At 57.1% G+C, this 26,283-nt stretch overlaps 1 protein-coding gene across 1 annotated transcript; it reads right to left on the bottom strand.

Moving 5' to 3' along the window:
* On the bottom strand, window positions 1–23,317 carry LOC144730777 (endothelin-converting enzyme 2-like). The gene is given in 20 exon segments (XM_078611520.1): window positions 1–933; window positions 1,954–2,049; window positions 2,814–3,004; window positions 3,584–3,651; window positions 4,750–4,860; window positions 6,658–6,761; window positions 7,256–7,333; window positions 7,882–7,980; window positions 8,402–8,512; window positions 9,570–9,684; window positions 11,829–11,920; window positions 11,922–11,972; window positions 15,518–15,706; window positions 16,341–16,406; window positions 16,812–16,958; window positions 17,890–18,017; window positions 20,578–20,647; window positions 20,649–20,794; window positions 21,409–21,556; window positions 23,145–23,317. Coding segments are annotated over 20 exon segments (2,274 nt in total). The 5' UTR covers window positions 23,232–23,317; the 3' UTR covers window positions 1–756.
* Between the last annotated feature and the right edge of the window lie 2,966 nt (window positions 23,318–26,283).

Raw genomic sequence — 26,283 nt, 5'->3', positions numbered from 1 at the left:
ACGCGTCTGCGTGTCCCCGCGTGTCGACGCCTCGTCACACGGCTTTGCCCTTCGGCCCGTCCCTCCGATTTAAGGCGACTCCAGTGAAGGTGTTCACTTTTGGTTGCTACTTGCGATGACTACCAACAAAAAACAAGCCGCACGCGCACACGTACGTACGAAGCGACCGCTGCCACACCGGCGTCTCTACTGGCCCAGGGTTTGCGCCGCCTCGGACGAGACAGCGTCCAGTGTAGTAGACACGCACGCGTGCGCGCGCACACGCGCACACGCGCACACACTCACACGCACGCAGGCACACAGTTCTGCAGAGTCAAACGCTGATCTCAGAGGGACATCTCCAGGGCTTAATTTCAAATGGTAACCGGGTCTGTCGGAAGTCGGACCCGGCACACCACACCAAGTATACCACTCGCTACGGCCGTGGCTACGCACGTGGCCACGTGCCGTACCACATGCTCCAGTCTACCAGCGGCCCGTCTCACGCAATCGCAAGCAACGTGTACGCGCGCGCACGCGCACGCACGCACGCGCACGCACGCGCACGCACGCACGCACGCGCACGCACGCACGCGCACGCACGCACGCGCACGCACGCACGCGCACGCACGCACGCGCACGCACGCACGCGCACGCACGCACGTCCCTGCAAGCGCCGACCCACCCACAGCGGCGCACTGTGCACGTGGCTCCACGCTCCTCCCACTCCTCCCGCTCCTTCCGCTCCTTCCGCTCCTCCCTCCTCATCCCGCCTCCTCACCAGACCTCGCACTTCTTCGCGGGGTTCATGGGCGTGTCGGGTGGGCAGTTGAAGTGCTGCGCGAACTCGGGGGAGTTGGCGACGGTGCCGATGACGCGGTACTGCGCGGGGCTGTGCGGGTCCGTGACGAGCCCCTCGTGCGTGCTCTCCACCGTGCGCACCGAGCACCACACCTGCGCCGCACCGCACACGGCGACGCGCACACACAGCGACGCGCACGGCAAAACGCTCGACACAGCCGTGGCGCGTACCCTCGGGGCGAGCTCGGCACACTCGGCCCGCGCCGGCACCTTCAACGCGGCTTTGCCGCGGCATCCTGTAACGCACGTAGCACCCTCGCCGCACGCGCCACGCCACGCTCTCCACACCATGCTCACCACACCAGACCCTGCCAATATATGGCACACATACGCCACATGCTCAACGCACTCACCAGACACCTGTGCCACGCATTCCGTGGCACGTGGCGCACTCACCACAGTAACGCCGCAGCACACACGGCTTCGAGCTCAACAAAACTCGCCACTTTCCGTAACGCAAATGAAACACTCACCAGGCTCACAACGCCTGCACCAAAGATCCCCCGTATAGCCTGAACAGACTGTTGGGGCAAGTGCTGTGAGCGAGCACCTATGAAGGCCGGCATGGCACATGAGGGGATGGGTGGCCAGCACGATGCCCAGCCGCCTTTGTCCCCCCAGTGGCGATGTTTACACACCGCACCAGGTACTGATTTGAGGCTGCGTCGACCTAGGGGTGGCCCAGGAGCAGTTCAGATAATCGTCACCGGTGTTGGCCGTGAGCGGGACTCGAACTCGGGTCGACGTGTTCGCAGCGGAGCGCACGCTAACTGCCACACGCACATTCCTCAACGCACGCACCTCACAACACATGGTACGTGCTCTGCAGGCAGCAACATACCTGCTGCACATCTGTGTGTCTGATTAAATACATCTGGCAGCAATGAGTCACCGACATTTATGCCCGGCATCAAAGTGCACTCCCCCCCTGCGTCTGCAGAGTGTAAAACCCGCCACGGCTCGCGTTACTCCGTGAAACTGCAATCCGCGTGTCCTGTGTCCCCAACCGCTCGACGCACACGCACACGCACATGTCGTTTTAACGCAAACGCGGGAGGAGCCGGTGAGTGCAGCGCGGGAGGGACGGGAGGGATGGGAAGGATAGCGGCGCACCTGCGCGAAGCCCACGAAGAAGAGCTGCCGGCTGGAGAGGTCAAGGGCCGGGAGGGGCGGCTCCTCCCCGGCGTGGCTCACCCACGCCTCGTACGCCTGCGCAGCGGACACACAAAGATAAAGATCCCCCGTATAGGCTCAAGAGGCTTTGTTGGGACAAGTGCCATTGGCGAGCAGCACCTATGAAGGCCGGCACGGCACGCGAGGGGGTGGGTGGCCAGCACCACGCACGGTCGCCTTCTTCTCCCCAGTGGCGATGTTTACACATCGCAGCAGGTACTCATTTGAGGCCGAGTCGACCTAAGGGAGGCCCAGGTCCGGTTCAGATAATCGCCACTGGTGTTGGCCGTGAGCGGGAATCGAACTCGGGTCGTCGGGTTCGTGGCGCAGCGTAACACTAACCGCGACACCGCCGTCCAACCGGAGCGACACACACACGCACAGACGCGCACGCACAGACGCACACACATAGACGCGCACGCACGAGCCGAAATCGGCAGCCGAGAAGAACCCGTGGACTTTCGTCGAGTCTTAGTCCAGCGGATTTCATCTACGCGTTCCCTCGGTCGAGTTACCGCACACGGTAAAACGACGCCGATCCAAACACGCCGAGTTAAACCGGGTTCCTGGGTGTGCCGAGTTTGTGGTTCGGAGGTCAGATCAACGAGCCTCGTAGATCCGAATTCAGGCGGCCGCTCGCGATTCAAACCGGCTCCTCGAGGGGGTCAAGCGAGGTCAGGTGACACAAGTGGAAGTGGTGGGCAACCGGAACACAGCGGCGGGTGTAAGGTGGAAGGTGGGGGGGGGGGCAAGAGACAAAACGGTCGACGTGGAATCCTCCGCGGAGCAGAGAGCCTCACGTTGTAGGCCGCCTTGAGGCCGCCGTTGTCGGCGATGTTCTCCCCGAGCGTCTGCTTGCCGTTGAGGTGCTCCCCGGAGAGGGCGTAGGCGGCGTACTGCTCGCGCATGCACGCCGTCTGCCGCTTGAACGCCTCCACCGACGAGTTCTTCCACCAGGGCCGCAGGTTCCCGTCCTTGTCGTACTCGCGGCCTGGCGAGGGGCGCGGCGTGGAGCGGGGAGAGGAGGGGGCGGGCGGAGCGGCGTTTTCGCACGACCGTTTCGTCTCGCCTGGACGGTGTTCCACCACCACCGTAATGCAGCTAACAACACAACGCACTCACTCACCCACCCATTCGCCCACTCACACACCCACTTACTCACTTACACACTCACCCACCCACTCGCCCACTCGCTCAGTCAACCACCACCGATGACGATGATGCCGATGGCGTCACCGAGCAAAATCAAGAGCCAAAATTGTGGCCATTTTGCTTTCAACAGCAGCAAGATGATGAGACAAATTTACACCGGTTTCGTCATTGCTAGGAATCAGCAGTGCAGCCATCTTTGCGCACTGCCGCCCTGTGCCTCAGGGGCTGTATGTGGACATGCCGTTCCTGGTCATTGTTGGGGTCAGTTTTGCCCAAGGGCGACAACACACCAACTGCAGAGACTTGCCTGACAGCTAAGTGCATGAGCGTTGCAAACGGAATAATGATGATACTTAGAATACTACACGCAGCAATACACGGGGTGCGGAATTACGGGGGGGTGGGGGGGGGGGCATACCTTGGTCATCGAACGCGTGCGTCAGCTCGTGTCCCATCACCACGCCGATCCCACCAAAGTTCAGTGACCTTCGCACAGCGGCAGCAAAGACAAAGATCCCCCGTACAGCTTTAACAGACTGTTGGGGCAAGTGCTGTTGGCGAGTAGCACCTAAAGGCCGACATGGCGCACGAGCGGGTGGGGATGGCCAGCACCACGCCCGGGCCGCCTTTTGTCTCCCCAGTGGCGATGTTTACATGCCGCAGCAGGTACTCATTTGAGGCTGAGCGGGCCTAGGGGAGGTCCACGATCGGTTCAGACAATCGTCACTGGTGTTGGCCGCAAGCGGGAACCAAACTTGGGTCGTTGGCTTCACAGCTTCACAGCAGCAGCAGCAGCGGCGGCACACGCAGCAGCAGCAACAGCAGTGGCACATGCAGCAGCAGCAGTGGCACACACAGCAGCAGCAGCAGTGGCACACACAGCAGCAGCAGCAGCAGCACACGCAGCAGCAGCAGCAGTGGCACACGCAGCAGCAGTGGCACACGCAGCAGCAGTGGCACACGCAGCAGCAGTGGCACACACAATAGCAGCAGTGGCACACACAGCAGCAGCAGCGGCACACGCAGCAGCAGCAGCAGTGGCACACGCAGCAGCAGTGGCACACGCAGCAGCAGTGGCACACACAGCAGCAGCAGCAGTGGCACACACGCAGCAGCAGTGGCACACACACAGCAGCAGCAGCGACACACGCAGCAGCAGCAGCAGTGGCACACGCAGCAGCAGCAGCAGCAGCAGTGGCACACACGCAGCAGCAGTGGCACACACACAGCAGCAGCAGCGACACACGCAGCAGCAGTGGCACACGCAGCAGCAGCAGCAGTGGCACACGCAGCAGCAGTGGCACACATGGCAGCAGCAGCAGCGGCACACGCAGCAGCAGCAGCAGTGGCACACGCAGCAGCAGTGGCACACACGGCAGCAGCAGTGGGACACGCAGCAGCAGCAGCAGTGGCACACACGGCAGCAGCAGCAGCGGTAGGAACTTCGATCGCGGGCGAGGCGCAGCCATCGTTCTCCACCGCACGCCGACATTCAACTTAGCGAGTACCCGACAGCGACACGGCTTTTACTCTCCGGATGAGCGCGCGAGGGTGCGAGGGCGCACGCGAATTGCGCGGCGTTACTTGGGGTAGTTGCGGGCGTAGAACGGCGCTTGCAGAATCCCCGCGGGGAAGACGATCTCGTTTTTGGAGGGGGAGTAGTAGGCGTTGACGGTGGGCGGCGTCATGCTCCACCTGTTCACAAAGACAGAGATTCACCCCCCGGGTAGCCTATTAACAGTCCGGTGGGGGAAGTGCTGTTAACGCGCGCCTACCACGGGGCGGCTGGCCAACTCCTCGCGAGGCCGCCTTGGTCTCCCGAGTGCCGACGTTAGCACGCGCTGCACCGTGCGTGCGCTCATTTAAAGCTGAGTCGATCTAGAGGAGGCCCAGCACCGGTTCATGCATTCGTCACCGATGCTGGCCTTGAGCAGAAAATGGAACTCGGGTGTGCCCGGTTCTGAGCACACTGCGCTAACCACTGTGCCTCCGAACCCCACCATGCAACCGCGTGTGTGTGTGCGTGTGCGTGCGCACGGCAGCTGAGGTCAGTGCTACACCAGCAGCAGAAGACGCTAGCTAAGTGGTGCACGGCCCAGAGGCAAAACAACGCAGCTAAATTGTCTCGTTGTCGAGAGGCGCGAATGCTTGCGTGATGTGAGCGGGCTGATGAGCGGTGGTATGAGTGGTGCGTGTGGTGGGAGGTTTTGGAGGGTGTGATGCGGGCGGTGTGAGTGGTGGTTATAGCCACGGTGTGAGTGGTGTTGGAGTGCATTACGACTGTTTGCGCGAGTGGTGAGTAGCGTGCTCGCGTGTTGCGATAGGTCCACGCAAGTTGTGTGCCTGGTTACGCGAGTGATTGGTTTATGTGATTGGTTTGTGATTGGTGAGCGAGCGGTGAGCGAGTGGGGAGCGAGTGGTGAGCGAGTGGCGGGCGAGTGGCGGGTGAGTGACGGGCGAGTGGCGAGCGTCTGGGGGAGCGAGTGGGGACGTGTGGTGAGCGAGTGGTGCGGGCGAGTGGCGAGCGAGTGGCGAGGCGAGTGGGCGAGCGTTGTCTGGGGAGGCGAGTGGGGAGCGAGTGGGGAGCGTGTGGTGAGCGAGTGGCGGGCGAGTGACGGGCGAGTGGCGAGCGAGTGGCGAGCGTCTGGGGAGCGAGTGGGGAGCGTGTGGTGAGGTGTGGTGAGGCGTGTGTGAGCGAGTGGTGAGCGTGTGGCGAGCGAGTGGGGAGCGTGTGGTGAGCGTGTGGTGAGTGTGTGGTGAGCGTGTGGTGAGCGTGTGGCGAGCGATGTGGGAGGAGTGGTGTGGTGGAGCGTGTGGTGAGCGTGTGGCGAGCGTGTGGTGAGCGTGTGGTGAGCGAGTGGTGAGCGTGTGGCGAGCGAGTGGGGAGCGTGTGGTGAGCGTGTGGTGAGTGTGAGGTGAGCGTGTGGTGAGCGTGTGGCGAGCGAGTGGGGAGCGTGTGGTGAGCGTGTGGTGAGCGTGTGGCGAGCGTGTGGCGAGCGAGTGGGGAGCGTGTGGTGAGCGTGTGGTGAGCGTGTGGCGAGCGTGTGGCGAGCGAGTGGGAGCGTGTGGCGAGCGTGTGGCGAGCGTGTGGCGAGCGTGTGGTGAGCGTGTGGTGAGCGTGTGGCGAGCGTGTGGCGAGCGAGTGGGGAGCGTGTGGTGAGCGTGTGGCGAGCGTGTGGTGAGCGTGTGGTGAGCGTGTGGTGAGCGTGTGGTGAGCGAGTGGCGAGCGTCCTGGGGAGCGAGTGGGGAGCGTGTGGTGAGCGTGTGGTGAGCGTGCTGGTGAGCGAGTGGGGAGCGTGTGGCGAGCGTGTGGCGAGCGAGTGGGGAGCGTGTGGTGAGCGAGTGGTGAGCGTGTGGCGAGCGTGTGGCGAGCGTGTGGTGAGCGTGTGGTGAGCGTGTGGCGAGCGTGTGGCGAGCGTGTGGTGAGCGTGTGGTGAGCGTGTGGTGAGCGAGTGGTGAGCGTGTGGCGAGCGTGTGGTGAGCGGTAGTCACTGGTCACGGCTGGGCGGCTTGCGGAGCTGCTCTGATGACATGCGCGAAGAGAAGTTGTAGTAGTTGAGAACGTTTTGGAAGTAATCTTCCTCTATAACCTCATACTGGGACACACACACAAAGACAAAGATCTCCGTATAGCCTTCAACATACTACTGGGGCAAGTGCTGTAGCGAGCACCTATGAAGGCCAGCGGGATGTTTACACACTGTACCAGGTTCTCATTTGAGGCTGGGTCGACCTAGGGGAGGACCAACACTGGTGCAAAATAATCTTTACTGGTGTCGACCGTGAGTGGGAATCGAACCTGGGTCGTCAGCGTGCTATCCGCGACATACAGAGACACACCGAAGCAAACAGCTGACCATGTGCCCAGAACTCGGTAAAATCCACCTCACAAATACAGAGGGGGTGGGGGGACACTGGCCCCAACGTTGTTGCAAGCCACCCCTGCTCGCACACAGTACACGATGACACCCCTTCCGATGAACGCGAGCGGCTGCACCGAAGTGGCAAGGACACGCGGCGTCGCCGTTCCCTTGGTGCGTGGTGAAGGCCGCAGGCCGGCAGCTCAGCCGGCGCCCAGCTCGCCCCCTACCTGCGTGAACACCTTGTCCAGCTCCTCTGGCTTCAGGATGAAATCCGGGAAGCCGATCATGTCGTATATGGCGTCCGCCTAGACCACACGGCAGCACAGTGGCGCGTGTGAGCAGTGTGACTGACCGGTGTCCGAGTGCGAGGAGTGTCTGAGTGTGACCAGTGTGTCAGGTACAGGTGTTAGTGTGGACCAGTATCCAAGTGTGTGGACCAGGGGAAGGGGCCTGTGGGGACCAGGGGGAGAGGCTGTGGGGACCAGGGGGAGAGGCTGTGGGGGGTCTATATCAGATCGGGGTGGAAACCCCAGCAGCTGGAACGGTGGGGCTCAGTGGAAGACGTCGGGGCGAGATGTGAAGTCCATGCCAAGCCACCTGCTGCTGGCCACCCCCGCTCCACGCCCCCCCCCCCCCCCCCCCGATATGCACGAGACGCAAATTTGTCAAATTTAAAGAAACGTATCTGTAAATTGCTCCATTAGAAAATATACGTAACAAACCATCGCCTGCCCCCCCACCTCCCCCCTACTGCGAAAACTTGGCAAGACCCTCCCGAAAAAGAGTCGTGAGACTCGGCGTAGCGGTGTTGCTGCATCTCGGCCGCTGGCGGTGCCGCGGGCCCGGTGAGCACCTTCTCTTTGGCCGCCTCGATCGTTTCGGGGTCCATCCACGTGAGCTTGCCGAGCCCAGCCTCGAACGCCGAACGGATCTCCGTGATCATGCCCTCGGCCTGCACAGCGAGACGCCGCACCGGCGCGCCGGTTGACACACGGAATGCCGCGCGGAATAACGGGCTGAATAACGCGCAGGATAATGCACGGGACAGCAAGCGGAGTACCACACGGATTTATACACGTAATAACACGAGGAATACCACACGGAATAACGCACAAAATAACATGTGGATCAACACATGGATCTTTACGATCATGCCCTCGGCCTGCACACCGAGAAGCGGCATCAACACACGGGACCTCGCGTTGGGAATCGAACCCGGGCCCTTCTTGGCGCGAGGTACAAGTGTCACCGCCGCGCTGCCGCAAACCGTGCCACAGGTGCACTAGGGGGTGCCGCAGCTCGTGCCGTGCCGAGCGACCCCGGTCGCCGAGGGTCGGGTTGCGGGGGCGCCCGCGACCGGCCGGCGCACTCACCACGGATTTGCTGCTCTGGTCGAAGGTGGCGCGCACGAACCTGGCACCGAGCGCAAACCCCAGCGTGTTGTCCGTGTCCTCCATGCAGTCCTGCCAGCGCGGCGTGCACGACTGCTCACGATCAACACACCACCCCGTGGCAGGGAACACACGCACACACACAAAATCATGTACAACACACAGAGTACACACACACAGGCACGCGCACACCGTGAGCACACAGAGTGGCAGGAAACAGGAAAATGCACGCAATAATTTAACACTGAACACATACATAGGGCACACACAGTGTATACCCACACACACAGTACACACAGCGTAAATATATATTCACAGTACACACACAGGGCACACACATCCAGTGTAATGTATACACACCCAGTATACAGTATATACACACACACACACACCCAGTATACAGTATATATATACACACGAAGGCAAACACATCCCCTAGAGCCTTAACAGACTGTTGGGGCAAGTGCTGTTCGCGAGCAGCATCTATGTAGGCCGGCCAGGGCACACGAGGGGGGTGGATGCGCAGTACCTCGCCCGGCCCGCCTTTGTCTCCCCAGTGGTGACGTTTACACACCGCACCAGGTACTCATTTGAGGCCGAGTCGACTTAGGTCCAGAGCCCATTCAAATAATCGTCACTGGTGTCGGCCATGAGCGGGAACGAACTCCACTACCGCTCTACTGTGGCGGTGATGTACATATATATACACACACACAGTGTACACACAGTTTACATACACACAGTGTACATACACACACACAGTACACACACACGCATAGTGCCAGGTAGTACACACATCACACACACAGTTTACACACTCCCAGTACACACAGTGTACATACACACACACAGTACACACACACGCATAGTGCCAGGTAGTACACACATCACACACAGTTTACACACTCGCAGTACACACAGTGTACATACACACACACAGTACACACACACGCATAGTGCCAGGTAGTACACACATCACACACACATTGTACACACTCCCAGTACACTATTACACCATAACAGCATAAACACAACCGGTCCTCATAAAACAGCTCTAAAAATCTCAATTTGAGCTGATATGGGGGGGGGTCCCTGCCAAGAGGGACACCTCCGCTCCCCCGCCCCCCCCCCCCGGCCCGCTCCTGTGCACCTTCTTGGTGCCGTAGATGACCTCCAAGTACTTCTGCTCGGCGTCCTCAAAGCGCTGGTCGAGGTTGGAGGCCATCCTCTTGGCGAGGCTCCACACCATGTAGGTGTTGAGCAGCCTGCGCGCCGATGCACGGGGGAACACAGCATCGCGTCAAGCTCCTGCCGCCGGGCTCTGCCCCGCGGCACCAAGGGCTGGGCTATAACATCGTACTACGCGCGATGATGTCACCCCGCATCCCACGGCGTTGAGCCGGGTTCGCGCGTCACGCTGATGACACAACACCCCCAACCCCACCTTCCCACCCTCGATTGAAAAACGAATTTCTTTAGGAACTGCTTTTTTGCGTTTAGTAGTTTGTTGTCCTTCCCCCGCACCTGCGATTAGCTCGGTTCGCTACGTACGGTGTGAAAGAAGTTCAACACACAGACGTACATACATACGTACAGATACACCCCAGGCCGTGGGTGCCTTGCAAATGTGTCAAGCAGTGCTCGTTATTAAAGAATTTGGGTTACTCTACCGACTGTCAACAACACTGCCTTAAAAGAGAAGAAAAAAACAATTAGCAACGTTTCAGGCAAGGGTCCTTCTCAACAAAACACATCAATTATCGGTCTGGATGCTCCAAAGGTGCCAATATTCACCCAAACTCTGCAGTCCCGTATTGGAATTTTCTGGCCAACTCCATGAATGAGTGCGAGAGGAAAGTGGAGCGCCGGAGTACTCCAGTTGCAATGTTTGGGGGCGCCACGGTGGCGAGCTGCTGACTCCCTCGCCCGGTATTCCCCAACAGACGACTCTGTTATTGCGCGTGGCGATGTGCGATGGTGCTCAAGAGCGAGACGCCAATGTGAGTTCTGCTGCTGGCCTTCAGGTGTGGGGTTCACGTCGTTCTGTTGTTCCTCATCCACCGTTGAAGGAGCGCGGACGACGGTGCTTTACTGAATGGTCCATAAATGATATCATATATAATATATATATGGGACCATATAGGGCATAGTTCTGACCATCCACCCCCTCGTGTGCCCTGCCGGCCTTCATCGGTGCTCTCTAACCGCACTTGCCCCAACAGTCTGTTGAGTCTACACAGGGAAACTTTGTACGTGCCGCGGTGGCGAGATGTTAGCTCCCTCGCCAAGTACGCAGGAGATCGTGGGTTTGAACCCGACCCTTACACCTGTATATTTGAAGTTTGCATGATCTCCCCGTGGATTTTTCCCCTCAATTTTTCTCTCCCTGACTTAGAATCAACATGCATTTAAATGATTTAGCGGCTATACATTTCCACGAGATAAGCCACTTCATTGGGCTATCATTTGTGGCCAGGTCACTTCTGAATGAGAGCTGTATCGCTCACCTGGTAAAATAAAAACAGTCCATAATAGGGAGTGGTAGTGTTGCACTTATCGCTCTACCGCTACCGAACCCGGCCACCCGAGTTTGATTCTCGCTCACAGCCAACACCAGTGACGATTATCTGAACCGGTCCCTGGGCGTCGCTTGGGTCAACTAAGCCTCAAATGAGTGCCTGGGACACTGTGTAAACACCGCCACTGGAGAGACGAAGGCGGCCGGGCATGTGCTGGCCACCCAACACTTCGTGTACCGTATTGGCCTTCATAGGGTGCTACATGCTAACAGAAATTGGCCTAAAATATGTTAAGATTATAAAAGGGGGGATCTTTATCTTTGCCCGGAGGTGTGTGGGGAGCAGTGGTGTAGCGAGCGGTTCGTGCATTGCGCTACACACCCAGCAACCCGAGTTCAATTCCCGCTCATGGCCAACACCATTGGCGATTATCTGAACCGGGACCTGGGCCTCCCATAGGTCGACTCGGCCTCAAATGAGTACCTGCTGCGATGTGTAAACATCGTCACTGGAGAGACAAAGGTGGCCGGCGTGGTACTGGCCACCCAAACACTTCGTGTGTCGTGCCGGCCTTCATAGGTGTTACTCGCAAACACCACTTGCCCCAGCAGCCTCTGCAGGCTATACGGAGGATCTTAGTCTTTGTGTGCATCTGCCAGTCGTCTCAGTCAATGAATCCTAAGCACGTGGGTCTGTCCGGTGAGCTCCTATCAGCGAGCCTTCGACACTTCACATGACAACCTCGAGGTACATCTAGCCTGGCACAAGCGCCATGGTGACATCACCGCCACTCAGTGGCGAACAGTGGTTGTTTATTGTTGTGTGTGTGTACACGTGCGTGTGTCGTGTGCAACAACCGAGCGATGCGGTGCGGTGACGGCGTGCGCTACGTTTTGTCGGCGCCGCTGAGGAGCTGGGAAACCTTGCGCAGGTAGTCGGTGGCGTACACCACCACGGGCTCCGTGCCGTTGAGCACCAGCGGGGTGGAACACGGCGTTCAGGAACGGCAGCCACTCCACAGCGGGTGCCAGCTCCTGCGATAAACACCGCAGCGGGGGGGGGGTAGAGGACGGCGGCGTCACACCTCGCACGCGTGCGTATCGGATCGTCGTTACGAGTGTTATATATTGGCCCTCTGGCAACTCCCCTTCCCATCCCCGCATCCCCACCAACTCCTCTACGAAGATGTGCCGACCACGCTACACCGCTACCATGGTCGTGCACAGGGGCAAACGATCGCGAAGGCAAAACGGGATATGGGACAATGGCGCAGCACGGACGTAACGGGCGTGGAAGGAATCCTCGTTGCAATTGAAGGGAACTAGTTCCAGCTGTAACTGTGCAGCGGTACGTGTTGGTTGTTTTTTCCTCGCACTTTCTGTTTATAGGTGGCATTGTGTCGCCACTTTGGAAGGGTTTAGTCAGATATCAATCGATTTAATTTTTGGGGCCGCGTTTTGGGCAACTGAGAAAATGGGGAGACGTCTTCTGACATTGCTTGGCACAAAGGGCAGCAGTTGGGGTCGATTCGATTTTAGTAATTGGCTAGCATGGAGCAGTACCTGAATGGAGTTGAGCCAGTTTTGTGTGAGTTGCCCAGGTCAGGGATTTTTCGTCATCTGCTATGGGTGGGGCCAACCCCCTAGCACGACATTGGGGGCTTGTGGAGGCATTCAGGCAGTGTATGGTGGCAGCGGTGTGCAAGTGGTTAAAAAATGATTTGGTGGTGCTATTTGGTGGAAGAGCGTTTAAAGTAGATTGCACGTTAGCAGAGCTAAAAGGAAAGCAAGGTGGATTTCATTTTCCTAGCAGGTGCATGGGCTTTGAGTAGCTTTGTGCAAGGATGCGTTGTTGAGTGGCATGAAGCCAGATATTGATCCGGTGAGAAGCTTGCAGTGTTCTTGAATCGGAAGAACTTTGGTTTCTTGGTGGAGATGGTCAATGGGCGCCATGAGTGGGCATCCTGTGGCTAGGCGAAGTGCCTGGTATTGGGAGGTTTGGAGCTTTTGGTAACCTGTAGAGGAGAGGTTTGGGCACCAAATGGGACTGGCATAATTGATGATGGGATGTCCAATGGCCTTGTAGGTTAGGAGTAAAGTCTCCTTTTGGTGACACCAAGATGTGCCGGCGAAAGCTCGTAAGATGTTATTTCGTTTGTTAACTTTTGCGTGGACGTTTAGGTTACACCTAGAATTGTTGGGGTTTTTGCTCGTGGGAGGCGTTGGTTGTTTATTATGACGTTGGGATGTAAGTTGGCTTGATGAGGATCAGGTGTGAAAAGGGTGACTGTTGATTTAGATGTTGAGAGTTGAAGCGATCTATTGGCTAGGAAAGTGCTGAGCCGTTTTAGATAGGAGTTGATGGAGTTTTCCATTTTGGGTATATTTTGATTAAAAATGTAAACTGTGATGTCGTCGGCATAGCTGACTACTTGTACTCCTTTTGGAGGAGTTGGTAGATCGTGGAGGTAGGCGTTGATCAGCGCTGGGGATATTATGGAACCTTCTGGTACTCCTGCATGAATGTTTCGTGAGGAGGATTGAATATCATGAAAGAGAGTGCGTGATTGGCGGCTGCTTAGGTAATTTGTAAGCCAGCAAACAAGGCCTGATGGTAGCATAGAACCCTGGATGATGTTGATGAGCGTGAGGTGGTTAACGGTGTCGAAAGCCTTTGTAAGGTCAAGGGATGCGACGACAGTGCGGGATGGGGGCTTTTTCTCATTGAAACCGTTTGCAACTGGGGTGGTTATGTTGAGAAGAGCTGTTGTTGTTGAATGTGCAGGGCGAAAGCCATGTTGGTGAGATGATGGAGGTAAGTTGGTGGTGATGATTGGAAGGATGAGGGCCTCTAAAATCTTGATTGATGGGCAAAGTAGGGAAATCGGCCTGTAGGACGTTGCTTGATTGAGGTCTTTGCCAGGTTTTGGAAGTGGGATGATTGTCGATGATTTCCAGATGGCCGCAATGAGGTTGCACTGTAGTGAGGCGTTAATGCATCTGAAAGGGAAGAGTGCCAAAGTTTGTTGTGAGCGTTGAAATCGCCAATAACAATTGAGTTGTTGTTTGGTAAAAGTCGATTTATATTGAACTGATAGTTGCGAGGCCGAGAACTGGTTGGTGGGATGTAGACGTTGATTATAATGAGTGGGCCTAGATGGGATTTGATACGGACGATTAAGACGTCTGTGGTGATATCAGAAGGAGGCATTGGGATTTTAATTTCTTCAAATTGAATGCTGTTATGGATGAGGAAAGCTAGACCGCCACCAGCTGTTGGTCGGTCTCGACGGAGGAAAGTGAAATTTTCAAAGTTGGGCGGGCAAGAAGTGGATTTTAATTTTGTTTCTTGGATGGCGGTTATATTAATGGAGTTTTGTTGTAGGTAGGTGCTGAGTTCAAGAGATTTGTTGTTGATGCCGTTGATGTTAAGTTGAAGGATTTTTAGATCATTTTTGTTGTGGACGTTTTGTTGTGGTTCAAACGGTGGTTGCGATGGATGAGGTGGTGGTGCTAGTGTGGTTGTACAAGGTGGAGTTGTTGGAGTGGATGATGTACAACATTTGCAGAATCAGCCGGAATTTGAACTGGGGATGCGGGCTAAAGTAGCCCAGCGTTTGTGGTACCAAGCTTCACAACCGTTGCATTGGATACAATTTGCATTGACGTTCTTGCCACAGCCGCCACAAGGCAAAAACGGGGCCTGGATTCAATTCGACGTCCCCAGCAATAATGAGAAGCCAGCTCCAGTATGCCGGGAAGCCTGGGTTGGCTGGCGAAAAAACAGGAAAGTGTGAGGGGTGATGATGTTGCCATTCGCAAAGTGCTTTCGTAGGACTTGGTCTCTCCACTTCGAACAAGCGGCAACACTGGAGAGTACGGGTTGGTGGACTGTACGGTCACCTGCTGCTGCTACCGCCCCACCCGTCAATAAGGCTGAACGGCGGCAGCTGAACGGCGGCGCCAGAGCGGCATGCCGGCTCGCAGCCAGCACCGGTGAACGGCCAGATGTCAATTTGTTACTTTTTAAAATTGTTATTCAAGAAACCCAGAATACAAAGTAGATACCAAAGAGGGGAGGGGGCGGGGGGGGGGAGGGGAAACAGCGAATGATGTGAACCAAACCCCGGAGCGGTACACCCTCAAAAGTTGGGGACCGACCAGTGGGCGACTGGGCTCACTGCCCAACTGCGGAAGGGTTAACGATCGGGACAAAGGGCAATTATGGGGAGGGGATGAAGATGGAAGAAGGGGGAGGGGTAGGGGGGAGGAATAATGTAACCAAACAGAACCGGAAATACAATAACATCAACACAATGCCCAAGTTAGGCATTGTTGTTTTCTCAGAGGAGCGGTGACTAACGACCGTGTGTTAATAGAGGTGGTCTCGTGTCCTGAGTCCATCCCTTCACCCCGGGCCCCCATACATTTTTTTTACTTTTCATCCCATCTCAAAAAACCAAGTCGCCAATCTCTCCGCCGCGCCATCCGCAAGAAGCCGTTTTGATTCAGAACGGAGGAAGAACAGAGTTAGGAGACCCCCCCCACCCCCTGCTCCTCCGGCGACGCGAGAGCGGCACCTGCAGCTGCACGATGCTCATCTTGTGGTAGATGTCCTCCTCGTCGCGCCGCTCCTCCTGCGGCGTCGTCAGGTTCGCGATCTCCGTCTCCAGGTGCAGCACGCGCTCCAGCAGCGCGCGCGTCGCGTTGGGCTCCCCGCCCAGCAGCACGCACACCTCCACCATGTAGCCCAGGTACGCCGTCAACACCTGCCGTACACACACAAGGCACCCCCCCCCCGATAGCCTCATCAGACTGCTGGGGCAAGTGTTGTTAGCTGCCGGCACGGCACACGAGGATGAATGGACACCACCGACCACCTTTGTCTCCAGAGTGATGATGTTTACACACCGCACCAGGTATTCATTTGAACCTGGGTCAGGCAGGCCCAGGACCGATTAAAATAATCGTCACTGGTGTTGGTCGTGAGCGATGCACAAAGACATAGGCCCTCCTGTAAGAGACTGTTGGGGAAAGTGCTGTTAACGAGCACCTTTCAAGGCTGACACGGCACACGAGGGGGTTGGTGGCCAGCAACACGCCGGCCGTCTTTGTCTCCCTCGTGGCGATATTTACACATCGCACCAGGTACGGTTCGGATAATCGCCACTGGTGTTGGCCGTGAGCGGGAATCGAACTCGGGTGACCGGGTTTGTAAGGCAGCGCGCTAACCGCTACACTACCACGATACACACCACACACACACAGATACACACCACACACACAACGCGCACAGCATCGGCGTACTACGGTCAAATCTGCGCCACCACGCACCCACCACACGCAGCGCAGGTCAAGGGGCGCGTGTCAAAGATTCGTCGCGAGCCAAGGGGAGTAACACACCTTCTCGTTGGCCGTCTTGTTGAGGTAGTAATCACGGGACGGCAAGCCCAGGTTCGGTTGGTCCACCTGCATTAACCACACGTGCGAGTGCGCGCGCAAACTTACACACGCAAACACAAAGCGTGCAAAAATACACACACAACACTTGCCAATAAATAACGTCAGCACAGCGCGTATGCCAGGCTAGGTGTATGCTGAGATCAGGGGGTGGGTGGCCACCACCACTCCCAGCTTCCTTTGTCTCCCCAGTAGCGATGTTTACCGGGTACTCATTTGAGACCGAGTCGACCTAGGGGAGGCCCAGGACCGATTTAGATTATCTTCACTAGTGTTGGCCGTTGAGCAGGAATCGAACTCGGTCGCCATGTTCGTAGCGCAGTGCTCTGACACACACACAGACGCACATCCTACGTGCACACACAGACCAAACCACATCAGCAGCCAGCTGCGAGCCAGGACGTGCGCACGTGCCTGGATGACATTGGAGTTGGAGTTCTTGGAGTCGGGCCCCACGTAGACGGAGAAGAAGGGCGTGGCGCGCACCATCGACGACACCAACTGGAGCACATCCTGGAAGGAATCCTTGTCCCAAGCGCCGGTCACGTTCCAGCCGCCAACCTGCTCGCAGACGAGACCGCACGCACACACGGACGCACGCACACACGCACGCACGCACACACGCACGCACGCGCGGACGTATGCACGTTAGCCTCAGTGCTGACGGGCAGGCCATCGTCAATGATTCCGGCCGAGTCTCCTTGGGAAGCAGAGTCGAGCGATATTGGCCGAGGTCATTTGCAACGCCAGTAAGCGACGCCAATGGCTCTTCTCTGATGAAGAGCGAGCGGATCCTGGCCTCGGCTGGCGCGGAGGGGGGGGGGGTTCGGCGAGGTCGGGATCGTTTGAACGTCGCCTCCCGCGACCCCGACGTTTAAAGCGACCACGACGTAAATTCTCGTAACCCTAGAAGAGCTTCCCTCCTCCTGCTTCTCCCCTCACCCACCCCGACACCTAATCTCTGGGATCAAAACCCCAACATCCTTGTCCGATCGCTCTGCTTTGCAGACTTTTAAGTTATAAATGCGTGTTACTGGAAAGAGATGTGTTCTTAAAACCTATTTATATACGCTTCCGCTTGTTAAACTTTTAGTTCATTCAGTAAATGGATTCTTAAAATGTATTTATAATATAATTGTGTTTCTGCTGTCTGTTGCTGCTGTGTCCTGTACAAAGCTTTGAGATCCTTGGTGATAAGCGCTGTATAAATTGAATTATTATTATCAGCCTTGTATTTTGTACAGCTGTTTTTGGATATGATGTGTGTGTGTGTGTGTAACGGAGCGGTTGTTGTGACGGTCAGCAAGCTGCGCTATGAACATTGCTACGGGGGAGACAAAAGCCTCGGGCCATGGTGGGTGGCCACTCAACCCCTTGGTGCGCCGTGTCGGTGGCCTTCACAGGCGCCGCTCGCTAACGGCACTTGCCCCCGAATCTGTTCAGGCTACACAGGGTGGGGGGGGGGAATCTTCATAATGGGGAGAGAGGTCACCTTGTCGATGAGGTCGACGAGGGGCTGTGCGCCCAGCTCCTCGATGTGGGCCTCGTTCATGCAGGACTGGTAGTAGCGGTGAGCCTTCCGCTCCGCCTCGCTCGAGCTCACGTTCGCCGTGCTGTTCTCTTCACGACGACGATGCCGCCGCCGACACGCGGGGGGGGGCAGAGCCAACGGGGCAAAAGATTAACGGGGAAAACCGCGTCCGCGCACGATGCTGGATTCTGTTGACAGTTTTCCGTGATTTTGTATGTGCGTATTTTGAACTTCTTTCGCTCCGTACATAGCCAACCGTGCTAATAGGAGGTAAAACATACATAATACTTCTGAAGTATTATATATGTTCAGGAGCGAGATGCCAATGTTGAGGTCTAATGACCACGACGAGAGGGCTTCAGGAGAGCGTTCGTGGAGTTTTGCTCTTTTTAAATCCTTTATATTAAGTTCACTTGCTTGCGCGCTTACGACTGTGCAAATCTTTCGCTCGTTTTTTAACCCACTTCCCGTGATCCAATCGAGCTGACATTTTGCACACAGACTCGTTGTGCGTGACAATTTATTTTCGTGAAAATTTTTGTTCCAAAATTTTTCCACTTTTTAGGAAAAAAAAAATGTCATATTTAATTTAAAATACCAATGTGATAAAAATAAAACTCTTACTCAAGAAAAACAGAAATGAATAATAAAAGAAACCGATGCCACGCATATAAAGGATTTATAGTGAAAAACTTTGTTTTTACGGGTTAATTTTTTCTTCCTCCTTACTACGTAGTTCATAGTGTGGTATGTACGGCCAGAGTCGCGCACTACCGTGGCTTGTCCTTAATGAACCTCTATGTATCTCTATAGGTCTCTATGTATGTCTATGGGTTTACTATATGACCCATAGTTTGGGTTGTATCGCCACAATCGCACTAATGTAGCTTGACTTTAACTGGCAGTACGGAAGCTGATGGGTAGCTACCATGACTAAATTCGTTTTGGATAATTACAAAACGGTACTTTTTATCTGGATTGTGTCTCAATGCTTCGGGAAACCCTTTGATCAATCTGGACAGTTAGTGCCAAACAGCAAGAACACTTTATACCAGAGATTTGATCATCTTTACATGAGTTATAGTGCCTACCCGTCGTGGACAGATGGACGGACAGAGCTAATGCATAAACACTTTCAACCTCGGTTGGAAAGTGTCCACTAACGAGGAAAGACCACGCTAATGGAAAAAAAGCAATTATCGATCAGAAACATCACCCCCTAATGCAAAGCCACCACTTCGAAACGGCCAGAAAAATGATATTTACCCGTCACAGCAAGCATCCTAGCTGCACTAATCACATACTGGAGGAGAATATGTTTGGCCTGGCAAAAACCGCGAATCTAAGGCAAGCCCCACGCTCACTCAGTTCTGTCACTGCAAGAGACTCTTGCAGTGACAGAAGTGAGAGCCTTGTGTGAGCATGAGTGTTGGGTCGCCCACGAGATGTTTTTGAAAGTCCTCTTCGACCCCCAGTAAGAGGTTCCCCCAACGTCGCTCTCAAGAATAGCTGCCGACGGGGGTGGCGATGTGGTGCATTAGAAGCGGACTGCGACAGAATCACCCATCTTGCAGATATTAGTCAGCCAGTTAAAAAAGTGGGGCACGTCACATGATTACTCGATGGATAGCAACTGTCAATTAATGCACACAGAGATTAACCCGCAAATAATGATTAACTCGGTATTTTTGTTTCCTTATTATATTATTCTGCCCATTTTTACATTTAACTTTATTTATTCAATGAATTACGTGAATATCGCACATCAATATCGTTATTTTGTATGATCTGTAAACCGCAGAATGTAATTTAAGATAAAAACGGACATTTTCAAGATGGCTGCCCGATCGACTTTGAGCTGGCCGACGGATTGACTGAGCGGAATCGATACAATTGGCCTGGATTCACGATCCGCAATGACCATATATGGGAAAAGACACGCCCCCATTCGGCCCAATGCCACGCCTACTTTCTTCCATATATGGTAAAATGTCTGATCGGTGATTTCTTTGCGTGTACGATTTTATCGTATTACAGCGCACGATTACAAGAGGTGGAAGCATCGAATCAATCGGAGAGCACAACCTCAAAGTAAAACGTCCCATGAGGGTTAAAGCAGAAATTTACACACTCGTCAGGAGAAGCGGTGGCGCAGTTGTAAGCGCACTGCACTCTGAACTCGAAAACCCGGGTTCGAAATTAAACGAATTAAAACTAAGCGAAATATTTTACAACACGAAGCTGAATAGAAATGATAGCTCAACGAAGTGGCTTATCACGTGGAAATTTATAGCAGCCAAAGAGTCCAAACACGTTGATTATAAATGTGGAGTGAAAAACCGGAGGACCAGGAGAAAAATCCACGTGACCACGGGGGGAGAGAGACACCGCAAAACTTCAAATATAAAGCAGGTATCAGGGTCGGGATCGAACCCACGACCTCCTGCACATCAGGCGAGGGAGTTGACATCATCAATCCACGAACGCGGCTAACATCGGTGGCGAGCGACGTCCGAACCGGTCGCGGGGGGGCCACCCCTTCGTATCACCAACCACGCCACGCTGCCGTGCGGGCACGGCGGCGTCGGCAGGAACGCCGCGCGCGGGCACGCGCGCACGCGTACCCCGAACGTCGTCAGCGTCGCTCACCGAGCAGTCCACGCATCACCCCCTGGTTCTGTTCCCACAGGTTGTTGAAGGTGTTCCAGCGCGAGCGGCCCCTCCGGCAGGGGGTTCCTGCGAGCCCACCCGCCGCACGCGTACGTGAAGAAGTCCTGGCACGGGCTCACGGAACGGTCCATGGAGGCGAGGATGCGCGCCGCCACCCCCACGCACGACTCGGACAGGCACACCGAACGCGACGGGTCTAGGGGGGGGGGGGCAGGGGAGGGGGGGGTGCGGAGATGGGGGGGTTGCCTGGTGTCACATCAGGGCTGGTTGCTTGCTTGTTTGCACGTGGCGTCTGTGTGTATGTATGTTGAACTTCTTTCGCACCGTATGTAGCCAAACGTGCTAACTGGCGGTGCGGGGAAGGGTGCCCTGCTCGAGGATTAAGGATTTGCATGTAGAGGGCACTTGCAAATTACCTGACGGAGTAAAAATCACAAACCAAAACTGCTGCGCTCGTGTGAAGCTACTGCAGAATTTGTTGGCGAAGCGTAGCGCCTTCGTGACCGCCTTGTGCTTTAACAATGGCGCGAATACCAAATGTGCAAATGGAATGATTTCATAATGATTTGACGGTTATGTTGCTGGTGATGGGATGGCGTTGACAGCACCACCTACCCTAGCTGATGATGTGATGGTGGTGATGACACCACCTACCATTGCTGGTGATGGTGGTGTGATGGCGATGACGACACCATCTGCCGTTGCTGGTGATAGTGACGTGATGGTGATGTGATGGCGATGACGGCACCACCTACCGTGCTGGTGATGGTGACGTGATGGTGATGTGATGGCGATGACGGCACCACCTACCGTTGCTGGTGATGGTGATGAAGATGAGACAGGACGTCAGGGCGACAGCCATGACGGGCGTGAGCGTGAGCAGCAGCAGCTCCAGGCGAGTTCGTCTCCTCAGCAGGCCGGGAGCCCATCCTGTCAGGCGGCTGTACCCAAAGCGCACCTACTCTCACCCACAGCACAGAGGCAGCGTGACCAGTGTCACCAAACGGCACAACAGACGGTGAGACCAGTGTCTCTCAAGTGCCAGTCTGACCTGTGTCTCTGTGTGACCTGTGTCTCCGTGTGACCTGTGTCTCCGTGTGACCTGTGTGTCTGTGTGACCTATGTCTCTGTGTGACCTGTGTCTCCGTGTGACCTGTGTGTCTGTGTGACCTATGTCTCCGTGTGACCTGTGTCTCTGTGTGACCTGTGTCTCTGTGTGACCTGTGTCTCTGTGTGACCTGTGTCTCTGTGTGACCTGTGTCTCTGTGTGACCTGTGTCTCCGTGTGACCTGTGTCTCCGTGTGACCTGTGTCTCCGTGTGACCTGTGTCTCCGTGTGACCTGTGTCTCTGTGTGACCTGTGTCTCCGTGTGACCTGTGTGTCTGTGTGACCTATGTCTCCGTGTGACCTGTGTATCCGTGTGACCTATGTCTCCGTGTGACCTGTGTCTCTGTGTGACCTGTGTCTCCCCGTGACCTGTGTCTCTGTGTGACCTGTGTCTCCTTGTGACCTGTGTCTCTGTGTGACCTGTGTCTCTGTGTGACCTGTGTCTCCCCGTGACCTGTGTCTCCGTGTGACCTGTGTCTCTGTGTGACCTGTGTCTCCCCGTGACCTGTGTCTCTGTGTGACCTGTGTCTCTGTGTGACCTGTGTCTCCATGTGACCTGTGTCTCCCCGTGACCTGTGTCTCTGTGTGACCTATGTCTCCGTGTGACCTGTGTCTCCGTGTGACCTGTGTCTCCGTGTGACCTGTGTCTCCGTGTGACCTGTGTCTCCGTGTGACCTGTGTCTCTGTGTGACCTGTGTCTCCGTGTGACCTGTGTCTCTGTGTGACCTGTGTCTCCGTGTGACCTGTATCTCCGTGTGACCTGTGTCTCCGTGTGACCTGTGTCTCTGTGTGACCTGTGTCTCCGTGTGACCTGTGTCTCCGTGTGACCTGTGTCTCCGTGTGACCTGTGTCTCTGTGTGACCTGTGTCTCCATGTGACCTGTGTCTCCGTGTGACCTGTGTCTCCGTGTGACCTGTGTCTCCGTGTGACCTGTGTCTCCGTGTGACCTGTGTCTCCGTGTGACCTGTATCTCCGTGTGACCTGTGTCTCCGTGTGACCTGTGTCTCTGTGTGACCTGTGTCTCCGTGTGACCTGTGTCTCCGTGTGACCTGTGTCTCCGTGTGACCTGTGTCTCTGTGTGACCTGTGTCTCCGTGTGACCTGTGTCTCCGTGTGACCTGTGTCTCCGTGTGACCTGTGTCTCCGTGTGACCTGTGTCTCTGTGTGACCTGTGTCTCCGTGTGACCTGTGTCTCCATGTGACCTGTGTCTCCGTGTGACCTGTGTCTCCATGTGACCTGTGTCTCCGTGTGACCTGTGTCTCCGTGTGACCTGTGTCTCCGTGTGACCTGTGTCTCCGTGTGACCTGTGTCTCCGTGTGACCTGTGTCTCCATGTGACCTGTGTCTCCGTGTGACCTGTGTCTCCGTGTGACCTGTGTCTCCATGTGACCTGTGTCTCCGTGTGACTGGTGTCTCTAGGTGGTTGGGGCGAGTGCTGACCTGTGGAGGGTGGTCGGCCACACCTTCCTCTATCACCACGTCGGTCCCCTCCTCATCGTCGAAGCTTGTGCGCTTGTAGTTTGACATCTGCAGACACGGCAGCCGAAGTCGGGTGGGGCGGGGGGAATTGTTGTTTAAGAGAGCGCGACGTTTGACAAAAACCGCACGGCTGATGGGCGAATGGCAATGCCCAAATCAGCCAGAATGCGCCCGATAATCTAGCCGAGTATCGGAAGCTGAGCGGGGTTGAGGCTGGATAAGCGCTCGGTTGGTCGACCACGATGTGTAACAAAACAAGACGTGCAGCATTAACCAGGGAGGCCCGTTGAGCTCGAACAACGAGCGCCTGCAACGAGTTGCGAACGCGCTGCCCGCTCGGCGATGTCCCCTCGCTCGCTCTCACGAATCCAGGGACACAAAAACGTCCTGCGCCACCGTGTCTGGCCCTTAAAATGGTGACCGTGAGACGTGACATAGAGGGGGGTGGAGGTGTTGATGATGAACGTGCGGCGGTCATCAGCACAGTGGAGGCCACACGAGAGATAAAGCGGTGGCGGCGTGCTGAGACAGGGGGAGCAGGGTGATAAGAGGGGTGGTGAAGGCCGGGGGAAGTGGGGGTCGGGGGGGGTGAAGAGGAAGTTACAGATCGGAGAGGGAGGAACTGGGAGAGATGGAGACAGGGAAGTTGAAAGGCGGGAGGTGGCGGGAGGTGACGCGAGACAAGAGAGCGGTGGAGATTGAGAGGCCGGCGAGGTGTAAGGAAGGAGAGAGGATCTCTGAGTGGAGGGGAGCTGGGGGACGGGAATTCTGGGGGCACAAGGGAGGGGCGGTGGCCGAGGGGAGCGGGGATGGGTAAGGGTGTGATGAGTGTAATGGGAGGTACGGGTGTGATAGGGGTAGGTGGTGTGATGGGTAGGGATGTGATCGGGGAAGGGGGTGTGATGGGTAGGAGTGTGATCGAGGTAGGTGGTTTGATGGGTAGGTGGTGTGATCGGGGAAGGGGGTGTGATGGGTAGGGGTGTGATCGGGGGAAGGGGGGTGTGATGGGTAGGAGTGTGATCGGGGAAGGGGTGTGATGGGTAGGTGGTGTGATCGGGGAAGGGGGTGTGATGGGTAGGTGGGTGTGATGGGTAGGGTGTGATCGGTGTAGGTGGTGTGATGGGTAGGGGTGTGATGGGAGGTAGGGGTGTGATGGAAGGTAGGGGGTGTGATGGGTAGGGGTGTGATAGGGGGAGGTGGTGTGATGGGTAGGGGGTGTGATGGGTAGGGGGTGTGATGGAGGCAGGGGTGTGATGGGTAGGGGGTGTGATGGGAGGTAGGGGTGTGATTGGGGTAGGTGGTGTGATGGGTAGGGGTGTGATGGGAGGTAGGGGGTGTGATGGGTAGGGGTGTGATGAGAGGTAGGGGTGTGATGGGTAGGGGTGTGATGGGAGGTAGGGGTGTGATTGGGGTAGGTGGTGTGATGGGTAGGGGTGTGATGGGAGGTAGGGGGTGTGATGGGGGTAGGGGTGTGATGGGAGGTAGGGTGTGATGGGTAGGGGGTGTGATAGGGGGAGGTGGTGTGATGGGTAGGGGGTGTGATGGGTAGGGGGGTGTGATGGGTAGGGGTGTGATGGGTAGGGGTGTGAGAATGCGTGGAGACCGGGGGGAGGCTGCGACGTGGGAGGGAGGAGGTGGGATTTTGAGAGTTGGGGATGAGAGAAGAAGGTGATGAGTGGGAAGCCGGGGGGTGGGGGGGTGTCGCTGGTAGGGGGCGATGGGCGCGTGGAGGGAGAGGAGACCGGGGGAGGGTGGGGAGGGTGGAGACACACGGGAGGAGAGGGTGGGGAGGGTGGAGACACACGGGGGGGAGGGTGGGGGAGGGTGGGAGGGTGGAGACACACGGGAGGAGAGGGTGGGGAGGGTGGAGACACACGGGAGGAGAGGGTGGGGAGGGTGGAGACACACGGGGGGGAGGGTGGGAGGGTGGAGACACACGGGGGGGAGGTGGGGGAGGGTGGGGAGGGTGGAGACACACGGGAGGAGAGGGTGGGGAGGGTGGAGACAAACGGGGGGGAGGGTGGGGAGGGTGGAGACACACGGGGGGGAGGGTGGGGTGGGTGGAGACACACGGGGGGGGGGGAGGGTGGAGACACACGGGGGAGGGTGGGGGGGGTGGAGACACACGGGGGGGAGGGTGGGAAGGTGGGAGACACACGGGGGGGAGGGTGGGGGGGGGGTAGAGGACACACGGGGGGGAGGGTGGGGGGGAGTGGAGACACACGGGGAGAGACACACGGGGGGGGGGGGGGGTGGAGACACACGACGGGGGGGGAGGGTGGAGACACACGGGGGGGAGGGTGGAGACACACGGGGGAGGGGAGACACCGGGAGTGTAGACACACGGGGGGGGGAGAAACACGGGGGGGGGAGGGTGGGGAGGGTGGAGACACACGGGGGGGGAGAAAGGAGACACACGGGGGGAGGGGGGGGAGACACACGGGGGGGGGGAGGGTGGGGGAGGTGGAGACACGGGGGGGAGGGGTGGAGACACACGGGGGGGGAGACACACGGGGGGGAGGGTGGGGAGGGTGGAGACACACGGGGGGAGGGTGGAGACACACGGGGGGAGGGGGGGAGACACACGGGGGGGAGGGTGGGGGAGGTGGAGACACGGGGGGGGGAGGGTGGAGGACACACGGGGGGAGGGGGGGGAGACACACGGGGGGGGAGGGTGGGGGAGGGTGGAGACACACGGGGGGGGAGGGTGGAGACACACGGGGGGGGAGGGGGGGGGAGACACACGGGGGGGAGGGTGGGGAGGGTGGAGACACACGGGGGGGAGGGTGGAGACACACGGGGGGGGAGGGGGGGAGACACACGGGGGGGGAGGGTGGGGGGAGGGTGGAGACACACGGGGGGGGAGGGTGGAGACACATGGGGGGGGAGGGGGGGGAGACACACGGGGGGGGAGGGTGGGGGAGGGTGGAGACACACGGGGGGAGGGTGGAGACACACGGGGGGAGGGGGGGGAGACACACGGGGGGGGAGGGGGGGAGACACACGGGGGGGGGAGGTGGGGAGGGTGGAGACACACGGGGGGGAGGGTGGAGACACACGGGGGGAGGGGGGGGAGACACACGAGGAGGGAGGGTGGGGA

Source organism: Lampetra planeri, chromosome 36 (assembly GCF_965212315.1).
Source record: "Lampetra planeri chromosome 36, kcLamPlan1.2.h2, whole genome shotgun sequence".
NCBI lineage: Eukaryota > Metazoa > Chordata > Hyperoartia > Petromyzontiformes > Petromyzontidae > Lampetra > Lampetra planeri.
This window is presented reverse-complemented; position numbering and strand designations above follow the sequence as displayed.